The sequence below is a fragment of the Electrona antarctica genome, assembly GCF_951216825.1.
Source record: "Electrona antarctica genome assembly, chromosome: 10".
NCBI lineage: Eukaryota > Metazoa > Chordata > Actinopteri > Myctophiformes > Myctophidae > Electrona > Electrona antarctica.
This window is the reverse complement of record NC_136791.1, coordinates 33,524,785-33,547,898: the sequence shown is the minus strand read 5'-3', so window position 1 is coordinate 33,547,898 and position 23,114 is coordinate 33,524,785. Positions and strand designations below refer to the sequence as shown.

Genomic DNA, 23,114 nt, shown 5'->3' with positions numbered 1-23,114 from the left:
GAGCTGGTTTCAGAAAGGGGGTTACACAATAAGTGCCCCCTTATGACCTCCTTGCCCGAAAAATGCAATAAAAGCCCTCAGGGTTGAATGATGTCTCAGCAGACCAAGGTTAAGAATATACACACATTGTTCATTTAACTCTGAGAGTGTACACATACGATAGCATGCAACCAGTGCAGACCTGTACGCCCTCTGAGTTAGAGTTAAAATTAAGGTACTGCAAATTATTATTATATTAGGCTTTAGGCTATATTGCATATTTTTGGTTACAATAAGTGTTAAATAGCTCTATATTCCCACAGTAATGATTGCTATATAAACAGAAAATCAATTTTCTCTTATAGGATACAGGATAAAAAGTGAAATTGGAAGTGATGAAATAATGGAAATTTGGGAATTGGAAAAATACTCTAAAATGTTCTCTCTCCTGATTGGATGAAATTGGTGACCCTGAGCAACCTTAACATTACTAACCCATTTTGGGCGGGAACCCCTTTTGGTGTTAGCATCATATTATGCTTTAGCTATTGAAAAATAGCAGATCTACAAGCTACGAGCTTGTAGGTCTGCTATTTTTGAAAAATCGAAGAACGACTGACATAGAAACAGCTTTTTCAGAAAACTGTCAGGATATAGAAGACATTTTTAGAATCTGACCTCAGGTCAAAATGGGCTAAATAACTGGAAAGAGAAGGAGCCCCCTGTTACTACTCTATAGCAATAATTACAGAATATTTTATATTTGATTGAAAAGAATGTTAACAAACACAATTGAGGATTTTACTGTGCAGGGTCCATAGTCTGCAGGAATGTGGGTCGAATTAACCGTGGAAATATTAGGATATAATGAATACACAGTTACACACTGAGAGAGCAGGGCTGCTAGCAGGGTGCATTTGGACATTTGCTACCTACCTTCTGTTAAGAAGAGGTACTGTAAAATAAGTATTCATAGTTGCGTTTTATTTGTAGTATTGAGTCACAGCCTAAGCGTGTGAGAGACACCCACTCTTACCTTACAAAAATAACTCTAAGCTGGTATACAGTAAGTCTCTTTCATACGCAGTTTTACTATACTGTTATCTGTGATCTCTGTTGTTTATGTGAACCTGTGGCTCCTTCGGGTACCCTCTGTCCCTCATCGGTGCAATTCATATTCATAAATATGAATATGAATGCATGTGCCCATATGCCAAAGTGAAAGGTGGAATTGAATATGCAAAACAACTGAATGTGGTTGTTAGTTGTTGTTTATTTTTAATAAAATAATTCCAAGAACTACATAAAATATATTTTTGAGGGGCGCTATAATTTACATCATCTTGTCCCTAACACAAACGCCATTAACAATAAAGAGAATTTAATGTTTGTTTTGACACCGTTTGTTTTACACCACCATTACATCACCTAATCAACATGAGTTAGACTTTATATTATCGCCCCTCACTTCACACGGGTGTGATTTTTCTTTTACAATACTGCACAATTTCATGTATTGTTCTTGTGCTGACTAATGGGTCAGTTCACATGACTGAGTTGTACTGAGTTTCAGGACAATTAAGCACACAAAGACATTTGCGGGACATAGTCAGATTTGACGCGTTGTTTGAAGTTCTGTGTATAACAGCGTCACAGAACCAATATTTTTGGTCTGGGACGCCGTCATACGACCAAATATGCCATAGATCGAGCTTCAAGTGTTCATTTGCGGTAGAGGATTTTACCGTGCATAAGCAATTGGCTGATCAGAACCCGTTCCTAACGAGTATGACTGACCTGTGCAGCCTGCTCTCTCAGTCGGGCCGTCTTGGTGCCGAGGTCTCGGAGCTCTCGCTCTGCTTCGTCCCTCTTCAGCTGTGCCTGGCTCACCTGGTAGCGCAGATCTACAAGCGCCTGAGGAAGAGAAAGGCAAGGTTAAATAACATCTTTCACCCCCCATTATGTTCATTGAACTCATCATGGGTGTGTATGCCGTGTCAACACAAATCTGATTATATCTCTCAGTGTCAAGACGTTAATTTTAATTTACAGGGACTACTAATTATATTATCCACATACTGTGCTGTCAGCATACGCATGCATTACTGTCTTTAAATAAAAAGGTAAAATATTCTTGAGAGGATCTGTACTCCTTCTCAAAACGAGTGTGTTGAAATAATAAAGACTTTGGCGCCCTCATTTGGAATAAAGCAACCATCACAGTCAACGTACAGAATTCAACTTAAAAAGAAGACGGAACTGGAAGAGAGAAGGTGAGTGCAAATGGTTATTATTATTATTATTAAATTGTTAAACAACACAGTTTTGTAGAGATAGAGAGGGAGAGAGAGAGAGAGAGAGAGAGAGAGAGAGAGAGAGCAGAGACATAGGGGGACGAACACGCAACACAGGTGACACCAGACGGAATCAAGCCCAAAAGACACACCTTAGTGCCATCTTGTTCCTGATTGGTCAGTTTGCGGAGGGTATCGTCCAGCTGATTGGTCAGTGAGCTCTTGTCCCTGTCTGCTCTGTCTAGTTGTCCTTCCAACTCAGCCACACGCTGGGAAAGACTGCTCACCTGACACGCGCACACACACACACACACACACACACACACACACACACACACACACACACACACACACACACACACACACACACACACACACACACACAAAGAAAGAAAATCGATCAGTCACTAGGTCAGTAAACACACACACTAAACACACACAAACACATTTGTGTCTTAACAACATGAACCCTAGCAATCCCCGGGGTGAACAAACAGCTCACAACGTGTCACATTGCTAAACGATGAGCTTGTAGATCGGCTATTTTTGGCAAAAGTCAACAAAGTATAAGGTTTAAGTGTTCATGTACTGTGGGTTCTCTCACAAGTAAGACCTAATACATAGTGTACACACACAAAGACTTACAGACTGTGCCAGTTCCTCTTTGTCCTTGCGAGCTGCAGCACGGCCTTCCTCTCTGGCCTTGGCCACTCTCTCCTTTAGGGCCTTGGCCTCCCGCTCCATGTGCTCCCTCAGTCGAGCCAGCTCCCTGGACAGCTGCTCACACTGCACCTCCACCTACACACACACGCACGTGCACACACACACACACGCACGTGCACGCACACGCGTGCACGCACACGCACGTGCACACACACACACACACACACACACACACACACACACACACACACACACACACACACAGTTTCATTACTGCCGCTAAAATAATGAGCCATTTAGTGTCGTGAAGCAGCACTGAATAGAGGACAATATATCAACAGAGTGTGTGTGTGTGTGTGTTTTGATTGATTGAAATATTTATTAACAGTTTGCAGAATTACAGTACATTTCAAGCACAAACTCAATACAAAGACTGTTAACTGTGAGTGGACGACCCAATAAAGCATTACACTTGTTTACAAGAGGGTCCACCTTGTTCAATTCATCAAAACATTTAGAGACGTACAAACAGACACTTCTATATAGCCAAAGAACAGAGCAGGAATTCATCAACAAGGGGTGTGTGTGTGTGTGTGTGCGCACGCGCGAGTGGCAGCACAGAGGCGAAGCACCGCTGAACGCCAATGTTGTTTTTGTAAATAACTTAAACAACCGCACCCGTCGTAACTGCCGCCGTTAATGTAGTCAGTTGCTAAGATGTTCTGCAAACTTGTTTTAATCATGTGTGCCGTGTCGGCCATGAGATTAGCCTACAAACAGGCACTGAAGAGTGGCAGGATCTACCAACAAACATGGGCTGTCCATGACCCCACCCTGGACGCTATGGGTAGACAAACTCCCGACACAGATTTCTCAACATTCTCTGGGCCTATAACGGAACATCAGTGGAATGATTTCCAAACGGCGGAGAGGGCGTTTAGAGAGACGTTGGATACAAAGAAATTGCAACAAAAACAGCATTTCTTTTCGTCTGCAGACCCGGGGAAGTGGATGGGACTAATGTCACTTCTCAACGGAGTATTCTACAAAAATGGCATATTCAGCGGACAATCATATGGATTGCCTTTTTTGAAATACGCAGCACGTATCCTGAAGAAGCTTCCAGTGAGCCAATCTCTCCCGGAGGACCTAACATCAACTTCACTCGCTTCCTGGATCGAAATACAACTTCGCTTTGTTAGAGATATCATCCAGCCCTCTATTGGATCCTCACAAAGCCGACAGTCCAGGAAAATAAAGCGCAATAAACTTGCATATCTGTGGAAAAACAGAAGAACAAAAGCAATCCAAATCATCCTGAATAATAGCGAGTACCCAGCCCCGCCCCCCTGCTCCAGTGACATTACGCACGTACAGTCCTACTATGAGAACAAATGCCGAGGGAATGGCCAGACGTCATCAGCAGCCCCCCTGTCACCCCCACCCTGGTCCGACTTGATATTATCACCTGAACCAGAGCATCTACCAAACACTGCACATTTCACCGAAGAAGAGGTGAAAAAGGTAATCGACAATTTACCCAATTATAAAGCAAGTGGTGTAGACGGGGTGACATATGAAACAATCAAAAGCACAAACTCATATAGGACCTTAACCCACATTTTTAATGTATGTCTGGAAAACAAGAGAGTACCCGACTCATGGAAAGGTGCCCTCGTTCACAGAATACCTAAAAAAGATAACATCCCAGACGACCCGACTACATGGAGAGACATATCCCTCCTCCCAACTGTGTATAAGGTGTTCATGAAATGCCTCCTCTCTCGCATCTTGCCATGGCTAGTGGAAAATAATATTCTGTCCACAAAACAAAAGGCCTACATAGAGAGGCAAGGAATGAATGAACATGCCTTTTGCCTAAAGACCAGCATTGATGATTTTAAGCACGAGTCATCCCGCTTTTACGCAGTGTTTTTAGATTTCCGTGACGCATTTGGAACCCTGGCGCACGACATTATGTTTAGATCCCTGGAGGAAATCCATCTGCCCCAGGTGTATATAGACATAGTCAAGGATGTGTATAAGGACTCATTTATCCAAGTGATATGTGGCAAAAGGCTCACGGACCCAATCCCCCTACAACTGGGCATAAAAACAGGCTGCCCGTGGAGCGCGGTGAACTTTGTGCTGGCAATCAATGGATGGCTACAGTGGCTGTGCCAGTGCGCGCCTAACGTGTATTTCCCCAACCCTGTGCAGGGGTACGCAGACGACGTGGTCGTTTGTTCCCGACACGAGAGAGTAATAAAAGACATGCTTTCCAGGACTGACTCCTTCTTAGAGTGGTCTGGACTACAGGTGAAACAATCTAAATGTGCTGTCTTTTATGAGAGGAGGAGCGGAGGTAATCGCTGGTATCATGCCAAATCAGACAAAATCCCATCATTCACAATAAACAATGTACCAATCAGAGTCTTTGCACGCCACGAAACTTACAGCTACCTCGGACACAAATTTAATGTCGCCGGGGAGTGGACAGCGCAAGTGGACGAGATTGCGTCAGATTACACGGCCAGGCTAGACCTGATAAACTCCTCTCCTCTCCCACTGGTTATGAAGCTGGAAGCGATTGGGCAGATCGCCCTGTCCAAAATACAACATCTATTTTCCAATGTTCATATACCAAAGAAGGTACTGTATGACTTAAACAACAAAACTGTACAGCGAGTGAGAGAATGGTTTGGCCTGAGTACACACACAACCCGTGACTTCATATTCCACAGTAAACGGGAGGGAGGGCTCGGGGTACCGGACATTGAATGGACATATATATCCACACGCCTTTCCCACCTATTAAACATGCTTAACAGTGACGATCGGGCAGTCAGAGAGCTCGCCAGAGCCTCGCTAATTCTCGATCTGGAGCGACGCAAGGTCCCCAAAACAAGAGACCCCCCCAGCTTCCTCGGGTTCAAAAAGAAGCCCAGTGGTAAATTGGATACCAACGCAACTGGTTTTGGTGTAAACTCTGACTGGCCTGATCTGAACGATCTGTGTAACTGGACTGGTGTCTCTTTGGAGTGGAAAGGAGCGGACAACGAGGCGGTGCACGTCTCTGAATCCGTGATCACTGACCTGTCAATCAACGCTCGCGCAACAGTAAGCCGCGACGACGGAACAGCAAGCGCGCTCCCTAACAACGGCAATTGTCTAACAATCTTCTAGCGCTCAGAGAGCAGCATAGAAAACGACGCTGGACAGGATTACGGCTGCAAGGGAAGCTTGCGTGCCTCCAATCAGCTGATCACTCTGTGTCCCACTCAATTCTAAAAAACGCAGCGATTGATGAGGACATTCTCATCTTCACAGTAAAGGCACGCCTCCAAGTGCTGCCAACCAAACTGAATCTATCCATCTGGTATCCCAATAATCATGACCCTCACTGTCTACACCATGGACAGCATCAGACCATAGAGTCTATGTCTCATATATTAAACGGCTGTAATATTTACAAAGGACTGTATATAGTGTGGTGTCTCGCTAAGGGACCGCCGACCAGGTAGGCGCCCACACGCCGGAGAGAGACAGGCAGAGGGAGGCGGGACGCCGCGTCAACCTCTCGGACGCATCCTAGAGGGGCGGTATGTACCGGCTGTCATCCTCTATCAGAGCGATTGCTTCCCACCTGCGTCTCTCACCTACAGCCTACAAATATCACAGCCTCCCTCTCAGTCAAGGTCTGGTCTCTCTGGTGTGCACACGCTATCGAGCGCCTGGCGGTAAGACACGCGCACCTCGTTCCCTCACTAAATATGCCACATAATGCGAACACTGTAATAATCTCATGTCTCTTATCCGCAGGCAAACTACGGCTCTGACGAGTCATCGGAAACCTCAGAATAAAACCCGGGGTAGGGATCGGGAGGATACGAGGAACCCCCAGCCCCCTCATAATAGCCAGGGAGTAGTGATATTACCGTTAACAGGAGGCGAATACCCTGTGTTGACATTGTTGCCATGGCTACGTGACGTCACGAGCCTGGATCTCACGGGAGAGAAAAGGAGGGAAAGTAACCGTTATATTAAATACCCACCTCAGGCCTTCCAGGAACCACAGGAACCTAGGAGGAGAGGAAGAGGATAGACATTGTGTTGGCCGAGTGCTTGTGTGTGAATACCTGCCTTAGTTCACCTTTTCATTTGTCAACTCACTTCTAAATAAAGGAAGGCTATACAAATACCCCGTAGCGCTGTCTCTGTGTCTTGGTTTATGGTCAAAGTGCGACACAAGTCGGGCCGCTGCCCAAGTCGGCCCGCGGCCACTGCTACATACTAGTGATCGTTGATTACGCAACCCGATACCCCGAGGCCATTCCACTTCGGGTGGCCTCGGCTAAAGCCGTGGCCCACGAACTGTTCATGATGTTTACCCGAGTCGGCATAGCCAAGGAAATACTGACTGATCAGGCCACAAACTTTATGTCCCGACTCCTGGCCCAGCTCTACGAGTGGCTCAAAATTAAACGCATTCGTACCTCTGCTTATCACCCCCAAACGGACGGACTCGTTGAGAGGTTTAACCAGACTCTAAAAAAAATGATGCGGAAGCTGGCAGAAATAGACGGGAAGGACTGGGACCGCTTAATACCATATGTGTTGTTTGCCATCAGGGAAGTCCCCCAAGCCTCCACAGGTTTCTCGCCATTTGAGTTGATGTACGGCCGACAACCCCGAGGACTACTGGACATTGCCAGGGAGACGTGGGAGAGCCAGCCGTCTCCCCACCGCAGTGTGGTGGACCACATAGAGCAGCTCCAGGCGCGCGCGCGCCGAGTGTGGCCGATGGTACGGGAACACATGGAGGGAGCGCAACGCGCTCAAGTGCGTCTCTATAACAGGGGAGCCAAGCTGCGCGAGTTTAAGCCAGGTGAGAAAGTCCTTCTACTCGTACCCACCTCGGAATGCAAGTTCCTCGCCCGGTGGCAGGGCCCGTATGAGATCATAGAGAAAACCAGCCCGGTCAATTATAAAGTTGGCCGCCCCGGTAAGAGAAAGGAACAACAAATTTACCACATTAACCTGTTAAAGAAATGGCATGATGCTGACCCCCTTCCTACAATGGCATTGCTCTGCGCTTCTTTCCCCGACAGCCCCCCTCCAGTGCCGATAGGAGGCGACTTAACTCCAACGCAGCAACAGGACATGAGCGAGCTGCTGTGGCGAAATAGAGAGCGCTTCTCGGAGATCCCCGGACGCACGCACGTCGTCAAGCACGACATACTCACAACACCGGGGAAGGTAGTGAGACAACGGCCGTATAGAATCCCCGAAGCCAGACGGGAAGCAATCAAACAGGAGGTAAAAAGCATGCTCGAGTTAGGAGTAATAGAAGAATCGCACAGTGCGTGGTCCAGTCCCATTGTGTTGGTACCGAAACCCGATGGGTCCCTCAGATTCTGTAATGACTTTCGTAAGCTAAATGAAATCTCTGCTTTTGACTCCTATCCAATGAAACGCGTGGATGAGCTTTTGGAGCGGCTCGGACCGGCCCGCTTCATATCAACGCTCGACCTAACCAAGGGGTATTGGCAAATCCCATTAACAGAGCGCGCCAAGGAGAAAACGGCCTTCTCCACACCGGAGGGGCTGTTCCAGTACACAGTGCTACCTTTCGGCGTACACGGCGCGCCGGCGACGTTCCAGCGCCTCATGGACAGGGTACTGAGGCCGCACCACGCCTACGCCGCAGCGTATTTGGATGACGTCATCATCCACAGCGTCGATTGGGGACAACACCTCCGGCACATCGAGGCCGTCCTAGCTGCGCTGAAAGACGCAGGCCTCACGGCAAATGCTAAGAAGTGCCGCTTAGCCTCGAGAGAGACGGAATACCTCGGCTACACGGTAGGACGGGGGTGTCTAAAGCCCCAAGTGGAGAAAGTAAAAAATTGGCCTCGCCCACAGACAAAAAAGCAGGTCAAATCATTTCTCGGGCTCATTTCTTATTATCAGAAGTTCATTAACCGTTATTCCACCCTTGCAGCGCCACTGTACGACCTGACCCGGCAGAGGGCGCCCTGCCATGTCGAATGGACCCCCGAGACAGAAGCAGCGTTCCAGACACTGAAGGGCGCTCTCTGCGAGAGCCCGGTGCTGGTCACACCAGACTTCAAAAAACCCTTCCTGCTACATACCGACGCCTCCTCCACGGGAGTCGGAGCCGTCCTCGCCCAGGTGATCGATGGAGAGGAGCACCCGATCACCTATATTAGCAGGAAGCTACAGAAGCATGAGAGAAATTATGCCACCGTGGAGAAAGAATGTCTAGCGATCAAGTGGGCGATCCACCACCTCCGTTACTATCTGTTGGGGCGGAGGTTCACGTTAATAACGGATCACGCGCCACTGAAGTGGATGGCGACGAATAAGGACCGGAACGCTAGGGTCACCCGCTGGTTCTTGAACCTACAGGACTACAACTTCACGGTCGAGCACCGACCTGGGAAACAAATCCCGCATGCGGACGCCCTCTCCCGCCTGCACGAAGGGGAGGAGGGGGATAAGAGTGAAGTTCCCCGCCTTGGCATTGAACTTAGTGGGGGGATGTGTGGTGTCTTGCTAAGGGACCGCCGACCAGGTAGGCGCCCACACGCCGGAGAGAGACAGGCAGAGGGAGGCGGGACGCCGCGTCAACCTCTCGGACGCATCCTAGAGGGGCGGTATGTACCGGCTGTCATCCTCTATCAGAGCGATTGCTTCCCACCTGCGTCTCTCACCTACAGCCTACAAATATCACAGCCTCCCTCTCAGTCAAGGTCTGGTCTCTCTGGTGTGCACACGCTATCGAGCGCCTGGCGGTAAGACACGCACACCTCGTTCCCTCACTAAATATGCCACATAATGCGAACACTGTAATAATCTCATGTCTCTTATCCGCAGGCAAACTACGGCTCTGACGAGTCATCGGAAACCTCAGAATAAAACCCGGGGAAGGGATCGGGAGGATACGAGGAACCCCCAGCCCCCTCATAATAGCCAGGGAGTAGTGATATTACCGTTAACAGGAGGCGAATACCCTGTGTTGACATTGTTGCCATGGCTACGTGACGTCACGAGCCTGGATCTCACGGGAGAGAAAAGGAGGGAAAGTAACCGTTATATTAAATACCCACCTCAGGCCTTCCAGGAACCACGGGAACCTAGGAGGAGAGGAAGAGGATAGACATTGTGTTGGCCGAGTGCTTGTGTGTGAATACCTGCCTTAGTTCACCTTTTCATTTGTCAACTCACTTCTAAATAAAGGAAGGCTATACAAATACCCCGTAGCGCTGTCTCTGTGTCTTGGTTTATGGTCAAAGTGCGACAATAGCCACGCATGACAGAATTGTGAACATTATTGCCAAAGATGTGTCACCTATGTTTAATTCCTCTGTTGTGTTTCACAAAAATTCCTGTGTGAAACCAGAAATGTTTCAATGCAATGACCCAACCGTATTTGCAAATATAACTGCAAATACACCAGATGTCATTATAATTGACGAGAACAGAAGAGAGGCTTTTCTATTGGAAGTTGGCTGTGCTTTTGATTCAAGTTTAGAGGAAGCTTTCCTTACTAAACAAGTAAAATATCAACCATTAGTACAGGCCATTATACAACTGGGATATACGTGTCAGCTCATTGTTTTTATATTTGGCAGCCTGGGCCATGTCCACAGGCTAGTGGTCAGAGGCTTGAGGATTATGGGGTTGTCCAAGTGTAAAGCAAAGCAGCTTGCAACATACTGTTCAATCTCCTCCATTATAGGCAGTCGGTCTATTTGGAGGAGAAGGTGCTTTTTGTACCCATGATTCACTTTCGGTGTCGGTAATATGACAGACTGAAGTGACCAATGTTGGCTGTGATTAAGTTCATGTGTTGTATATTCTGTACATTTAGTGTGTGTGTGTGTGTGTGTGTGTGCCCGCGAGCGTGCGTGACAAGCTCAAATGTCGCAATGCAATGTGTTGAGCATATAGATCTGTCGTTTTCGCTCTTTTTAAAAAAGATGTTTGGTCAAAGTCTTTGAAAGTGAGTCTGACCCTGGTCTTCTGCAGCTTGAACTCCTCAGCCATCTCCACAGCCTGTTTGACCTGCAGACAGGCTGACCACTCTCTCTGCTGCGCCTCCTGCTGGCTGACCCGCCCCGCGCACAGAGCCGCCATCAACTCGTCACGCTCCCTTAACAGACAGATAAACAGACACAACCATCACACATGCAAACACAGACAGACAAACAGACAGACGTGAGCCGACAGTACCGAATTACAAACACAGCCATCACAAAATATAGCCAATTACCCAATTTACAATTTAAGCAAAGTAAGTCTTATACCAGTGGTTCTCATTGTTTTCAGCACAAACTGAGCTGGGGACCTACCAAAATAATCATATTTGAGCTGAGGACCGCCAACCCTGACAAGCACTTGGAATTGTCAGAGTTGGGACATTACATTTTGTCTTACTCGGCTCCACAGATATTGTGAAAATAGAAGATCTACAAGCTCACAATAGCTCGCACCGGGAGGCGTTGTGAGCTTGTATATCTGCTAATTTCACAATTTGTGCCTCTTTTTTTATAGTATACCGTAGTTTGTTGATTACTTTAGTAATCGTAGTAGCAGTAAGTCTTTTTCTTTTGAGGTATTAAAAATGTCTTAAATTGTCACTTCACTGTCCCAACACCATGTGAGGTTGTGTGCATGCTCTCTGCACTGACCTGGTGAGCCTCTCAATGGCCTGGATGTGCACGTTTGTGTGTGTCCCGGCCAGGACGGCTTCATGCTGGGCACACTTCAGACACAGGCCCGCCACGCGGGGCACGCTGCCGGCCTTCGCAGTCTCCGCGGCCTGCGCCTCTCTGCGTCTGAGACGAGCTTTCACCTCCTCACACTCCTTCTGACTGACGGACAACTCCTTCCTGCAGAGGACAGGAGAGAGGAGAGGTAGTGGAAGGGAGGGAGCGGAAATACTGTAGTAGTATCTTCCATTTCTGAAATGATATTTCACTTGCGACATTGCTTCTAAAACCTCAATGGGAATAACACACAAAATGTGAGAGCACATGGCATTTGGTTGACATTGAAAATGTTATAAATAATAGTATAAATCTATCTTTCATTGGATGTATGCATGCCGCCGTTGCACAGCATGCAGTATTCCAGATACTGCATATCCTGGTGATCATGGCCTGAATTGGCAAATGCAAATTGTATTTACCTTACCACTTCTGTTTTCCAAATGTAGCGAAAATTGAAGATCTACAAGTTCCACATTGCATTGCATGTGCCAGAGCCACACATGATTGGAATAGTGATTTGTTCACTCTTATTTAACCACTCAACCATTCAACCTGGCGTTCAGATTTTGGGCATGTAACTAATTATAGACAACAATTTTTATACATATTCAAACATTTTCTAAAATAGCAAATCTACAAGCTTCTATTCTCATTATTAAAAAAAATAGAAGGAGAAACTTTTTTCTGTAGCGTTTTAGTAGTAGTTTTTATAGCTAGAGTGTGAGTGCTGACCTGAGAGATACAACCTGGGACTCCAGTGTTTCAGTCTGTGCCTGATATATCACTTTCAACTGCTCCTAACACACACACACACACACACACACACACACACACACACACACACACACACACACACACACACACACACACACACACACACACACACACACACACACACACACACACACACACACACACACACACACACACACACACATTTTGGGGGATTTTAGCATCTGTGGTCATTTAATAATTATAGAGCAAATACTATAATGTCAGTGGTGTATACATTTACATTTATATTTCATGGAATTGTCAAACCAAGAGTTGCATGAACAAGATATCAAAATGGATATTGGAGGCAACTCCTTATTTCCCCCACCCCCAAATTCAGGGGAACTTTCATTTCAGGAGGATTTTTTGCCATTTTTTCCCCTCATTGTGTCATAAGCATGAAGTAGGGATGCAACAGAAAAATCAAACTACTGGTAATCAGTTTAATAAAAAATAAAGACTTTGTATTTGTTTTGGACCTTAAAGTGCAATTGGGCTGCAACCGTTAATCAGACTAATCAACTTAGTTGATTATAAAATATCATTAACCCATTTTGGACTGAGGCAGATTCTAAAAAGCCCTCTAAATCCTGACCTAAGCTTTCTGAAAAACTTCAAATATGTATATAACAGCATCAAAGTTTTTTAATTTTTGAATACTGTACATACTGTTCAGAACCCCAAGAGGGGTTCCCGTCCAGAAGGGTTAGAACACCAAAAGGGGTTCCCGCCCAAAATGGGTTAAAAGAAAATTCCCCACATCAATTCATTATAACATAAACTTGTTACATTAAAAATGAAACGATTCTCTATTTTTGGATTAACTGAAAATGCAATCAACAGAATAATCTCTACAAAAATGATGGATAGATGCACACCTAGAATGTGGTAAGGTGCTAATGAGATTCAAATGGGTCACAACAAGTGAACATGAACAGTGGAAAGGACAGAAGGTATCGATGACATGTACCAGTTTATTCTGCCATGTGAGGCTTTCTGTCGGGTTGTGGGTTGTGTTGGTTGTTGGACACTCCTGAGGAACGCACAAAATAGATCTCATGAACAAAAATCTTAAACAGACATTTTAGTATTTAACATTACATGATACACTGTGGTCATCATCTTTTGTCTCACACAGGCATTCTAACACTGGTTTTTCTCTTTCGTACACACACCATTTGGGCCCGTATTGTGTTCTTCAGATTTGATTGTAGCTTCTCATTCTCTACCACCACTACCCGGATGCGCTGCTTCATCCCCTCCAGCTCCTCCTGAACACACACACACACACACACACACACACACACACACACACACACACACACACACACACACACACACACACACACACACACACACACACACACACACACACACACACACACACACACACACACACACACACACACACACACACACACACACACACACACACACACACACACACACACACACACACACACACACAAACTCGATGGCATAATGTATGCATAGAGTTCAGTTTCTACCTACAGCAGAGTAGCACAGCATGTGGGCTAACAGTTGTAAATCATCTCTCTCTCTCTCTCTCTCTCTCTCTCTCTCTCTCTCTCTCAATGGTGAGAAGGGAAAGAGATATAGTAAATTATTGTGATTACATTATCAAAGTGCACCTAGAGTAGATATTATTTGGTTATGTGGAGACATATCTTTGGACACTGAACACATCAAAAAGAACTGTGGCATGTTGTCATCACTAGGACAAACGATTGACAATGACAAATGTATCACCCGCCAATGCAATTTTACAATTAGAGATGCAAGTGTCCGGTTTAAACTCGCTTTGTGAGTGACAAGAGACCTACTTTTTCTGTAAATGTCAGTTCTGTGTGGAACACATTGCAAGCATTGCACATTACACGTACTGCAACAAGCATTATTATATCCATTTCAAATAGGACAAATTGTAAAACTAGTCGACAATCACAAATTGCTTTTTCTTCTCCACAGCTTGGTGGATAATTGCTCTGTAATTATATTTTTTTAAATTACAAAGTTTACTTTGAACGACTTGAAAAAAATATTTGAGATCTGAGCTCTTTGGCCTGCTGTCGCTGTATACACAACACATTGCACAAGATCACTAATCGGCCTAGTACTATGGCAGAGCCGTGGACAGTCACGCAGACACACATGATGTCCTGGCAGAGAAAATGACTCTGATATGAGCATAACACATGCACAGACATGAAAGGGAACACACACACACACACACCGTGCAGAATTTGACTTGGGCTTCCAGATGTTGGATGTACTCTGACTGGTTGCAAATCATCGGGATCAGGTCCTGAATGGCCACCCCCTCCTCCTGCGTTCTCTGACAAAAGTGTGATCATCATCATCATCATCATCATCATCATCATCATCATCATCATCATCATCATCATAACCTTTATTTAAACTCGGAGTACAACTGAGGGGCAGGCCCTAATTTTCAATGTAGCCGAAATACAAAACACAAGGACAAGCCTGTGTTCCCATAGTGTACAATGATGGGTCTCATAACCGTCACCAGTAACCCATTTTAGGGCCGAATGGTAAACCGTGTCAAGGTGCTTTAAAATGGATGAAGCAGCAATCCTGTAAATAATGTCCCCATAGTCCAGAACAGAGAGAAATGTGGCTTCAATGATTTCCAATTTACAGGATGCCGGAAAACATGCTTTGTTCCTATTAGGCCGTGAGCCAGGACCCCAAATCTGGGGTCATCTGTACCGATGGGGTGAATAAGTCTCATAGTGATTTTTGGGAAGGTATACATCCCTAGTGCTAGGAAAAATGTGATAGCATTGCATCTGTGGTAGCTTTCTATGTGTTATCACTCCATTTATAACCACATGCCAAAACACAATTTTCAAAATCCGAATGGAGCATTCTACTTCAAACTGATGGTTCTCTCCTATTATTGATCATATATCTTTGAAGAATGGTTGGGATACAGCTCAGACTATATATTTCTCTGAAAAGTTGTTAAAATTAGCACATCTAGAAATGTTATCTATTACAGGAGAGACAACATATAGGGACTATATATTACATGAGACGTACTTCTGTTTTCATGAAAGATGCACAAAGGTTCTCTCTGTAAATAACTGTAAATACTGTATTTAAAACCATCTTAGAACATAAATTCTAATAATGTTTTATGAAATTCAATAAACTAAATATAGTGTAAGTGTACAGTGTAAGTAATGCATAAGATAACTTTCCGTTCACCATTACATCACCTTTTAGTCCATTTGACACTTCTATCTGTTCAATACCAAACCTAATAATGCTGTTTCATATTACGTTTTTGTTGTTGATTTGTATTTGGGGACAATTTTAGCTTGGTTGCCCAAACTTTGGTAATTGGCATAATCAAAAAAAGGCCTTTATATCAGGTCAATCTCACATGTTAAAGGTCTGGTCAATGAAACAGAAACAACTATTTCTATTTCTATAACAACTTATACTTATACATTTGTAATAATAGCATAAGAAAATATGATAATATTTATCTTTTGCAACTACATTCAATATCTGTAAGCTTCAACTCATAATCAGGAACATAAAATCAACCCACCACATCCCCCTAGCCCTCCTGATTGGCAGCAATATCTTACCCAAATCCTGATCTACCTCATCGTCAAAAGTATATCCTCTTTATTATCAACATCACTTCTCATTTGTAGCTTCAACATCTCATCAGGTGTCAGGTCACCCTTAGCAAAATGTGGATCTCCCATCCAAATTGTGTGACATCACCTGAACTTTCAAATTGAGCTTGGTGGTCTGCCACATTCCACTTGTATATGAGTACAACTGTCGTGGTACAACAGCAGCAACAGATTGTTACATTGTGACACCCAACTCACCCAGCACATCAGGAAGCAAAGTATTTTGTGCTCTGATCTTGCCTTTGCACATGGATATGAGGTTGCACAGGACTGTCCCATTGAAGGCTGTTAATGTCAAGGCAATTATGTTTATGCACTGTCAAATAGGTCTACATATATTCTATGGTAACATATAGCTGTATAGTCATATTATCCTGCTCATTACTGTGCACAAATGTATACATCTTTGTGTTTGAGCACAAATGCATTTTGAGAACCCCCACATTTTCAGTAAAGCGTGCACGCTGTGCAGCCCCCACACACCATCATTCTACAGTTCAATCTAGTTGAATACCCCTGCTGTAGGTTACAACAACAAACAGCTGCATATCAATGGTAAGGTGAATACTGTGCATGTCAACCAGTGACCATACTGTATCTGCTGCATGCTTGGACACACCTGCTTATGAGACAGACATTGACCTGATCTTTAGCACACACAAGATTGACCTACTTATAAGAAATTGATTTTATGTCACAGTTATTCTGTTCATTTTGTAATTGTATTGTTTTTACATAATGCAGTACAATAGAACATCACTTTGGGTGTGGTATGGACACCATTTTGGATTTGGCAATACATAATTAACTAGTGATGGGAGATTAATCGGCAAACACATCGGTATCGGACGATTTGAGTTGTTTTTAGATTAATCGGCATCGGTTTGATTAATCAGACCGATTACGTTTTTCAATAAACTTTTCCCTACTCCTTTTTCGAACATAGTAACTGCGAGAGTGAGGTCTAGCCAACACCAACTCGGGATTCCTGGATCGCTGCCCTCCACAATGTCCTATCCAACATCAGGTTATTGAGCTCTGCAGTGTTGTTAGCCAAGCTGTCGCGCCGCAGCACGTCTACATAGGTAGTACGCTTCTTTCCCCCCCTGGCTTTGCCCTGGGTTTGGCTCCCATAGTCAATTTACTTGCCTCAAGTTCTGGGTACCTGACGCAGTGCCCTGCCAGCCTCATCCTTCTCTCTCTGACTTTGTCCGTGACCCGTGGTAGGTCCCCATAGAGGTCCACATTTCTGATGTGACACCTAGCGCCATTCGTAGCATTCTTGTGTAGACTCCATCCAGGGATTTTTCCTGTTGTACTGTGAGGGTCCATGTCTCGACAGTATCTATGAACAGCCGCCTCTTAAGGTCTTCTCCCATGTCTGATTTCCACACTCTCCTCATCCCGTGCAAGGCTTTCCAGGCAAGTGCTCTCCGAACCTTCAGATCCTTTTCAGTTGAGGCAGTCCAGGCCCCGAGGTACTTGAAGTCCTCAACTCGCTCGAGCACCGTCCCGTCTGCAGTGGCAATGGTTTTGTCCTCTGTGTTGACTGTCATTACCTTTGTTTTCTTGGTATTGAGCTTGAGGCCGAACTTGGACCTTGGCTCGAGTCTGGCTGTAGCTTGACTCTATCATCTGGACCAACTTTTCTGGAACTCCGTAGGCACGTAGAATACTCATGAGTTTCCCCTGGTGGATGGTGTCGAAAGCCTTTTGGAAGTCAATGAATGTGATCACCGCTGACAGGTTGCACTCCCATACCCCTTCCAATATCCTCCTCAGTGCCAGTATCTGCCCGACTTTCGAACATAAACATAAGTTAAGGATTATGAAAGATCATTATTATTATTATTTTTGGACGTTTATTTCCTTTGTCTTTTCTCATTTATATTTTAACATGTTTGGAATAAATAAAAAATGAAATGAAATTAATTAATCGGTCTGTCTTTACAGATAAACAAGCCCAAAGTAACAGTTTGAACAGATCTACAAGCTCACAATATTATAAAGGTATTTAAGTTAGATGTGAATTGCCTAAGCCTGCAGTGCAGACACCCTGTTACATGTATTTTTCAGAATAAACAAAATTATAATCTTTCAATACAGAATGAGATCGACATTGGTAATATTGGTTATCGGCCATAACAGCAATTAATTATATCGGATATCGATATCGGCCAAAATGTCTCATCGGCACATCCCTATAATTAACTGATCACTTTCACTGATTCACCCACATTCCTTTAGTCCTAAACCCCCAAATAATGATGAATTAGTATTAGTTATAGCCATTTTAAGCTCCTGGCAGCCATATTGGACGCCATCTTGAAAATGACGCCTTTCCAGAACATATATTTTCCTATATTTTCAGTATATTCTTAAGCATGCCTAGAGGTACCAGAACCAATTGGAAAAACCTTTTCTATCATTTTTGGGGGGTGTATTACTATTTTTTTTCATATTGATCCATGCAATTTTCGCCTAGTGTTATAAAATAAAATGCATGATAGCACTCATAAAGCTACCACGGGTGCAATGCTATCACATATTTTCTAACTCTAGACATGTATACCTTCACAAAAATCACTATGAGCCTTATTCGGCCAGATGGTACAGACCAACCCCCCTGGCTCACGGACTATATAGAGAAAACCAATTTTTTTGTCTTAATTTGGTGACAAGATTTTCAATGTGGAATTTAAATGATAATTTATCATCCAGCCAAGGTACTGGCTGAGACCCTTTCAATTGTAGAGCCACTAGAAGATATTAAGGTTTAAGTTTTCAGGTCTGTGGTTCTAGCCCTAGTTAAAACCATGAACTTAGTTTTGCTTGTATTCAGAACGAGCCTAAGCTCAAACAGGGCATCTTGGAGAGTATTGAAAGCAAGCTGCAAATTACTGGTGGCAAGCTGGGCTGTGTCAGCAACACAATATTGTCATCTGCATAAAGGTGGGCATGACAGTCATTTAAAGCAGAAATAATGTTATTGATATATAATGTGAAGAGGACGGGGTTTACAGTGGGACACCCATGGAGACTGGACGGAACTCAGATTGGGTGCTCCCGGACTTCACAGATTGAATGTAAATAACTATGAAACCATTGAGGTTGTTTTGAAAAGTGTGATGATCACACGGCAGACAAAAATAGCTTGTCTAGCAACAGAGTACCATAGGAAAAGCACTGAATGAATACCCATCAAACTGAACAAAAAAACAGTAATTCATAATTTATTAAAGACTAAAATGTATTATCACACAACAAACACTGAAAAAACAGTGTTGGACCAAGGGTCCTTGAGCGGGGTTCCAGGGGGTCCTTGGCAAAAGTAGTTAATATAGCATCGCAATCACTTTAGCCACTTTATCCATTTATATGTTGGGTCTTCAAAAATAGCAGATCTACAAGCTGCTATTTTTTAAATGATTCGAAAAATATATTTTATCATAATTATTATTATTATTTTTTTTAACATAAAGATTCTCTTCTGGGGGTCCCTGGCAGAAAAGGTCCTTACCATGAAAACCTTTGAGAACCACTGCTCTATTGGACCACCACAGTCAACAACGTGTATGTAGGGATTAAGTGGTTAAAATGTTTAGCCTGTAGCAAGGTACCTTAGGTGGAGATTGCTTCTTTGAAGGGGAAAGAGGAGAGTGTGTTTCCTTTTGTTGTTTCTGTAAAAGGCTCCTCAGCTGGTTGACTAACACAAAGATAGAGACATGCACAAGAAAGGAATATGTCATTAATCTAGGGATGCACCGAAAGGGAAATTCTTGGCCGAAACCGAATACCGAATATAGGAAACAGTTGGCCGAAAACCGAATACCGAATATCCGAATATGATTAATATTATATATCTTTTTTCCTACCATTGCTGTCATGGCCGTACCTTAAAAATTGATTATGGCAAAAATGTACTTAAAAAAGAATCACAATTGGCCTGGGCCATGGCTCAGTGGTCCAGGCACCTTGGCTGGTAATCCAGTCTGGCAGTGTGCCACGGGTTCGACTCCCGATCCCGACGGCCTTTACTGCATGTCTTCCCCCCATCTCTCTCCCCATTTCCTGTCAGCCTACTGTCTGTCCCTCCATAAAAATAAATAAAAAATAAAGGCGAAAGCCACAAAAACAACCATTAAAAAAAAAGAATCACTATTATGGGTCCATAAAACATTTATTCAGCTCTTTTGAATGCATTAATTGCATACACTATTCGGTGATCTATTTTCTGCTGAATATTTTCTGCGGCCGAATATTCGGTGCATCACTAATTATTACTACTGTGTGTGCCAATGGAAATCAACAGGCTTACTATCAGTGGCTGTGTACACTGGAGCCAAATACCAAACATTTACGAGCTTGTAAATCTACAAATGTTTTATTTATTTATTTAATCTTGGAAGTGTGAGAGCTACTAAGGAGGTATTTGTAGAATTTGGCCCAAGTCTTATTGGGTTAATTCATCAACAATTGGTGGTCTAGGTCGGACTCTCCAAAATCGGGATTGGCATAGGACTCCAAAATCCAGCCTCGGTTGTTGGGCTCTTGTAAAGAAACATCTGACACGACACCTGCTTGGCTCTGAGTCCTCTGGGTCCACGCTGCCTGCTCCTCCTCTCCAGCCAGGAAGGAGAGGGGGCTTCGGACCACCCCCGTCTCCTCTCCATCTTCGCTCCTCGCCGCCAGGGCACTGCTCAGCTGCTGGATGCTTCGGTTGGCCCGCTCTGGAAGCAACCCACAACATTATTACCGTTACTGTCTCCACCAGCCGAAGTCATGGAGAGTATGTTTTGCACTCCATCCGTCCGTCTGTTACCAGCTAATGTCCGGCACCGTTAACCCGGTCGATGCCATACACACTTTACATACACACTCGCTGGATGGATGCCAACGATGAACCTCTGCCCCAAATTTTCCAGAATGGCCTGTTATAGCACTACCATGAGGCAGCTTTTCACCTTTTTTTACCTATAACTGCACCCATTTTTCACATCTGCCTTTTATAGCGCCACCAGTAGGCCGACTTTTGTAAAACACATTTATTACTCCTCCAGATACTGTCCAAAAATCCCACAAATCATTACACAGTGTCTCTATAGTCATGTGCTCAAGACGGATCTGTCCAATATTTCATATTATATCCAAATTGGCTAACATTGGCTTTCAAAGTTTGCAAAAAGCCTCAAATCATGAACCCAGCGTGCAATTTACATGAAATCTTTCACGCACTTTCCTACTAGGCTGAGGAATATATCCCACCCTTTTCACATTGGCCTATTATAGTGCCACCAGGAGGCCACAACCTGTCCTGGTGGAGACTTGTGGGGCACTTTTAGGACATGTTATCAGGAGTTGTCAGGACAACGTTATGAGGACAAAAGTGGAGAGATATGCATTTTGAGCGAATTTCTTCACCATTACATCGATGAAAATACGCTTTTTTTTCACTGTCTCTCTTTGATTTCTCACTATAACTATAATTAGATAATGTCCCAAGTGGTCCATCCTTAATTTCTTGGTATAAAGAGGGTCAGCAGCAGTTGGTGAATGGTAAACATTATAGCCTACTGTATGAGAGAGAGAGAGAGAGAGAGAGAGAGAGAGAGAGAGAGAGAGAGAGAGAGAGAGAGAGAGAGAGAGAAGATAAGACTAGAGGCTACATATAAAAGGTAATGTGTGAGTTGTCCATTGCTTCATGTTGCTCATTAAATTTAAAGGGCACAACGCACAAGTCAGTGATTCAAACTTAAACGAAATGGTTAGCCAGAACACCAAACCGTTTTAAATATATATAATTGAGAATGTATTCCAAATACTTGGAATACATGAAATGTACTGTATGTATGTAATTGAAATGTATGTTGTATTTTATAATTATTTTCTCAGCCATTCTAGGGCTACAATGAGTGCAATGTGAACGTGTACCTCTCAGTGTCTTCTGGTAAACAGCCAGTTGCTCCTCATCCTCATCAGAGTCCAATGGTTTCATTGATGACTTTTTATTTTATAGCAGGACTAACTCGAGCCAACTAGTTATGTACGCACAACAACTACTATCTAACAAGTAAAAACAACAAACAGGTCTTTCTCAACGGCTATCCGTTCACATGGAAGGTGTGTTTGATTTTCAATCGGGAGTCCCGAGAACGTATTCTCCCTCTGTACAACGACTTGTCTGACGGCTCTGAGACATAAAACGAGCACACACCAATCAGTCATGACATGATTTCTCACTTCCGTAAACACACGCAGCTGGCATCCGGGAGATTTGTAGTAGTAGTTCTGTTTCCATTCACGTAGCATGTCTGCCCCCGTGCGGTGAAGATGGTGTACTGCAACTTGAGTAGTAGGCTATGACTCAGAGCAGTGGTTCTCAAACGTTTTGAATTAATATTATTTCAAGGATAACTCTGAGAGTGTACAAAATGTAGACATTTTGTAGACAAAATGTAGACTCTGAGACACTCTCAGAGTTACAGACCTGTAATGGGGCCATTTGGAACCCCTCAAGTAACTGTGACGGGAGGCATACCATGGTCCGACGTAGCTCTGGTCCATAGCTCTAATGCGTTTCATTTCAATCTAAATGCAACGCATTAGAACTATGGTTCAGAGCTAGGTCCGACGGAGCATTGGTTCGAATGAGCATTGGCTGTGACTGGATTCCTTGGCCTCACTTTGAGAACCATGCACTGACTCAGAGCAGAGGCATTGATAACAGACGGTCAAATGAATAGAGTGTCAAGGAAAGAGAGCTAAAAGTAACCATAATAATATAGCAGGAAGTAGGAACACTGGAACAGTGCTGCCAGTGTGTGAGTGCCAGTGGATTTTCTCAGACTGAGTGTGTTCTATTGGTGCAATTCCAAAGCAGCAGTGCCTGTGTTGGTGATTTACTTCGA

The 23,114-nt window shown here is 44.1% G+C and overlaps 1 protein-coding gene across 1 annotated transcript in view; it reads right to left on the bottom strand.

Moving 5' to 3' along the window:
- Window positions 1-22,363, bottom strand: part of sdccag8 (SHH signaling and ciliogenesis regulator sdccag8) — an 87,909-nt gene extending 65,546 nt beyond the window's left edge. The window contains exons 1-12 of the mRNA XM_079513060.1: window positions 22,138-22,363; window positions 20,784-20,936; window positions 19,827-19,912; window positions 14,763-14,864; window positions 13,684-13,779; window positions 13,479-13,541; window positions 12,467-12,531; window positions 11,654-11,854; window positions 10,977-11,115; window positions 2,919-3,071; window positions 2,426-2,560; window positions 1,777-1,893 (exon numbers count right to left, since the gene is read on the bottom strand). Coding sequence (XP_079369186.1) covers window positions 1,777-1,893; window positions 2,426-2,560; window positions 2,919-3,071; window positions 10,977-11,115; window positions 11,654-11,854; window positions 12,467-12,531; window positions 13,479-13,541; window positions 13,684-13,779; window positions 14,763-14,864; window positions 19,827-19,912; window positions 20,784-20,936; window positions 22,138-22,201 — 1,374 coding nt within the window. The 5' untranslated portion in view covers window positions 22,202-22,363. The remainder of the gene's footprint in view (window positions 1-1,776; window positions 1,894-2,425; window positions 2,561-2,918; window positions 3,072-10,976; window positions 11,116-11,653; window positions 11,855-12,466; window positions 12,532-13,478; window positions 13,542-13,683; window positions 13,780-14,762; window positions 14,865-19,826; window positions 19,913-20,783; window positions 20,937-22,137) is intronic.
- Between the last annotated feature and the right edge of the window lie 751 nt (window positions 22,364-23,114).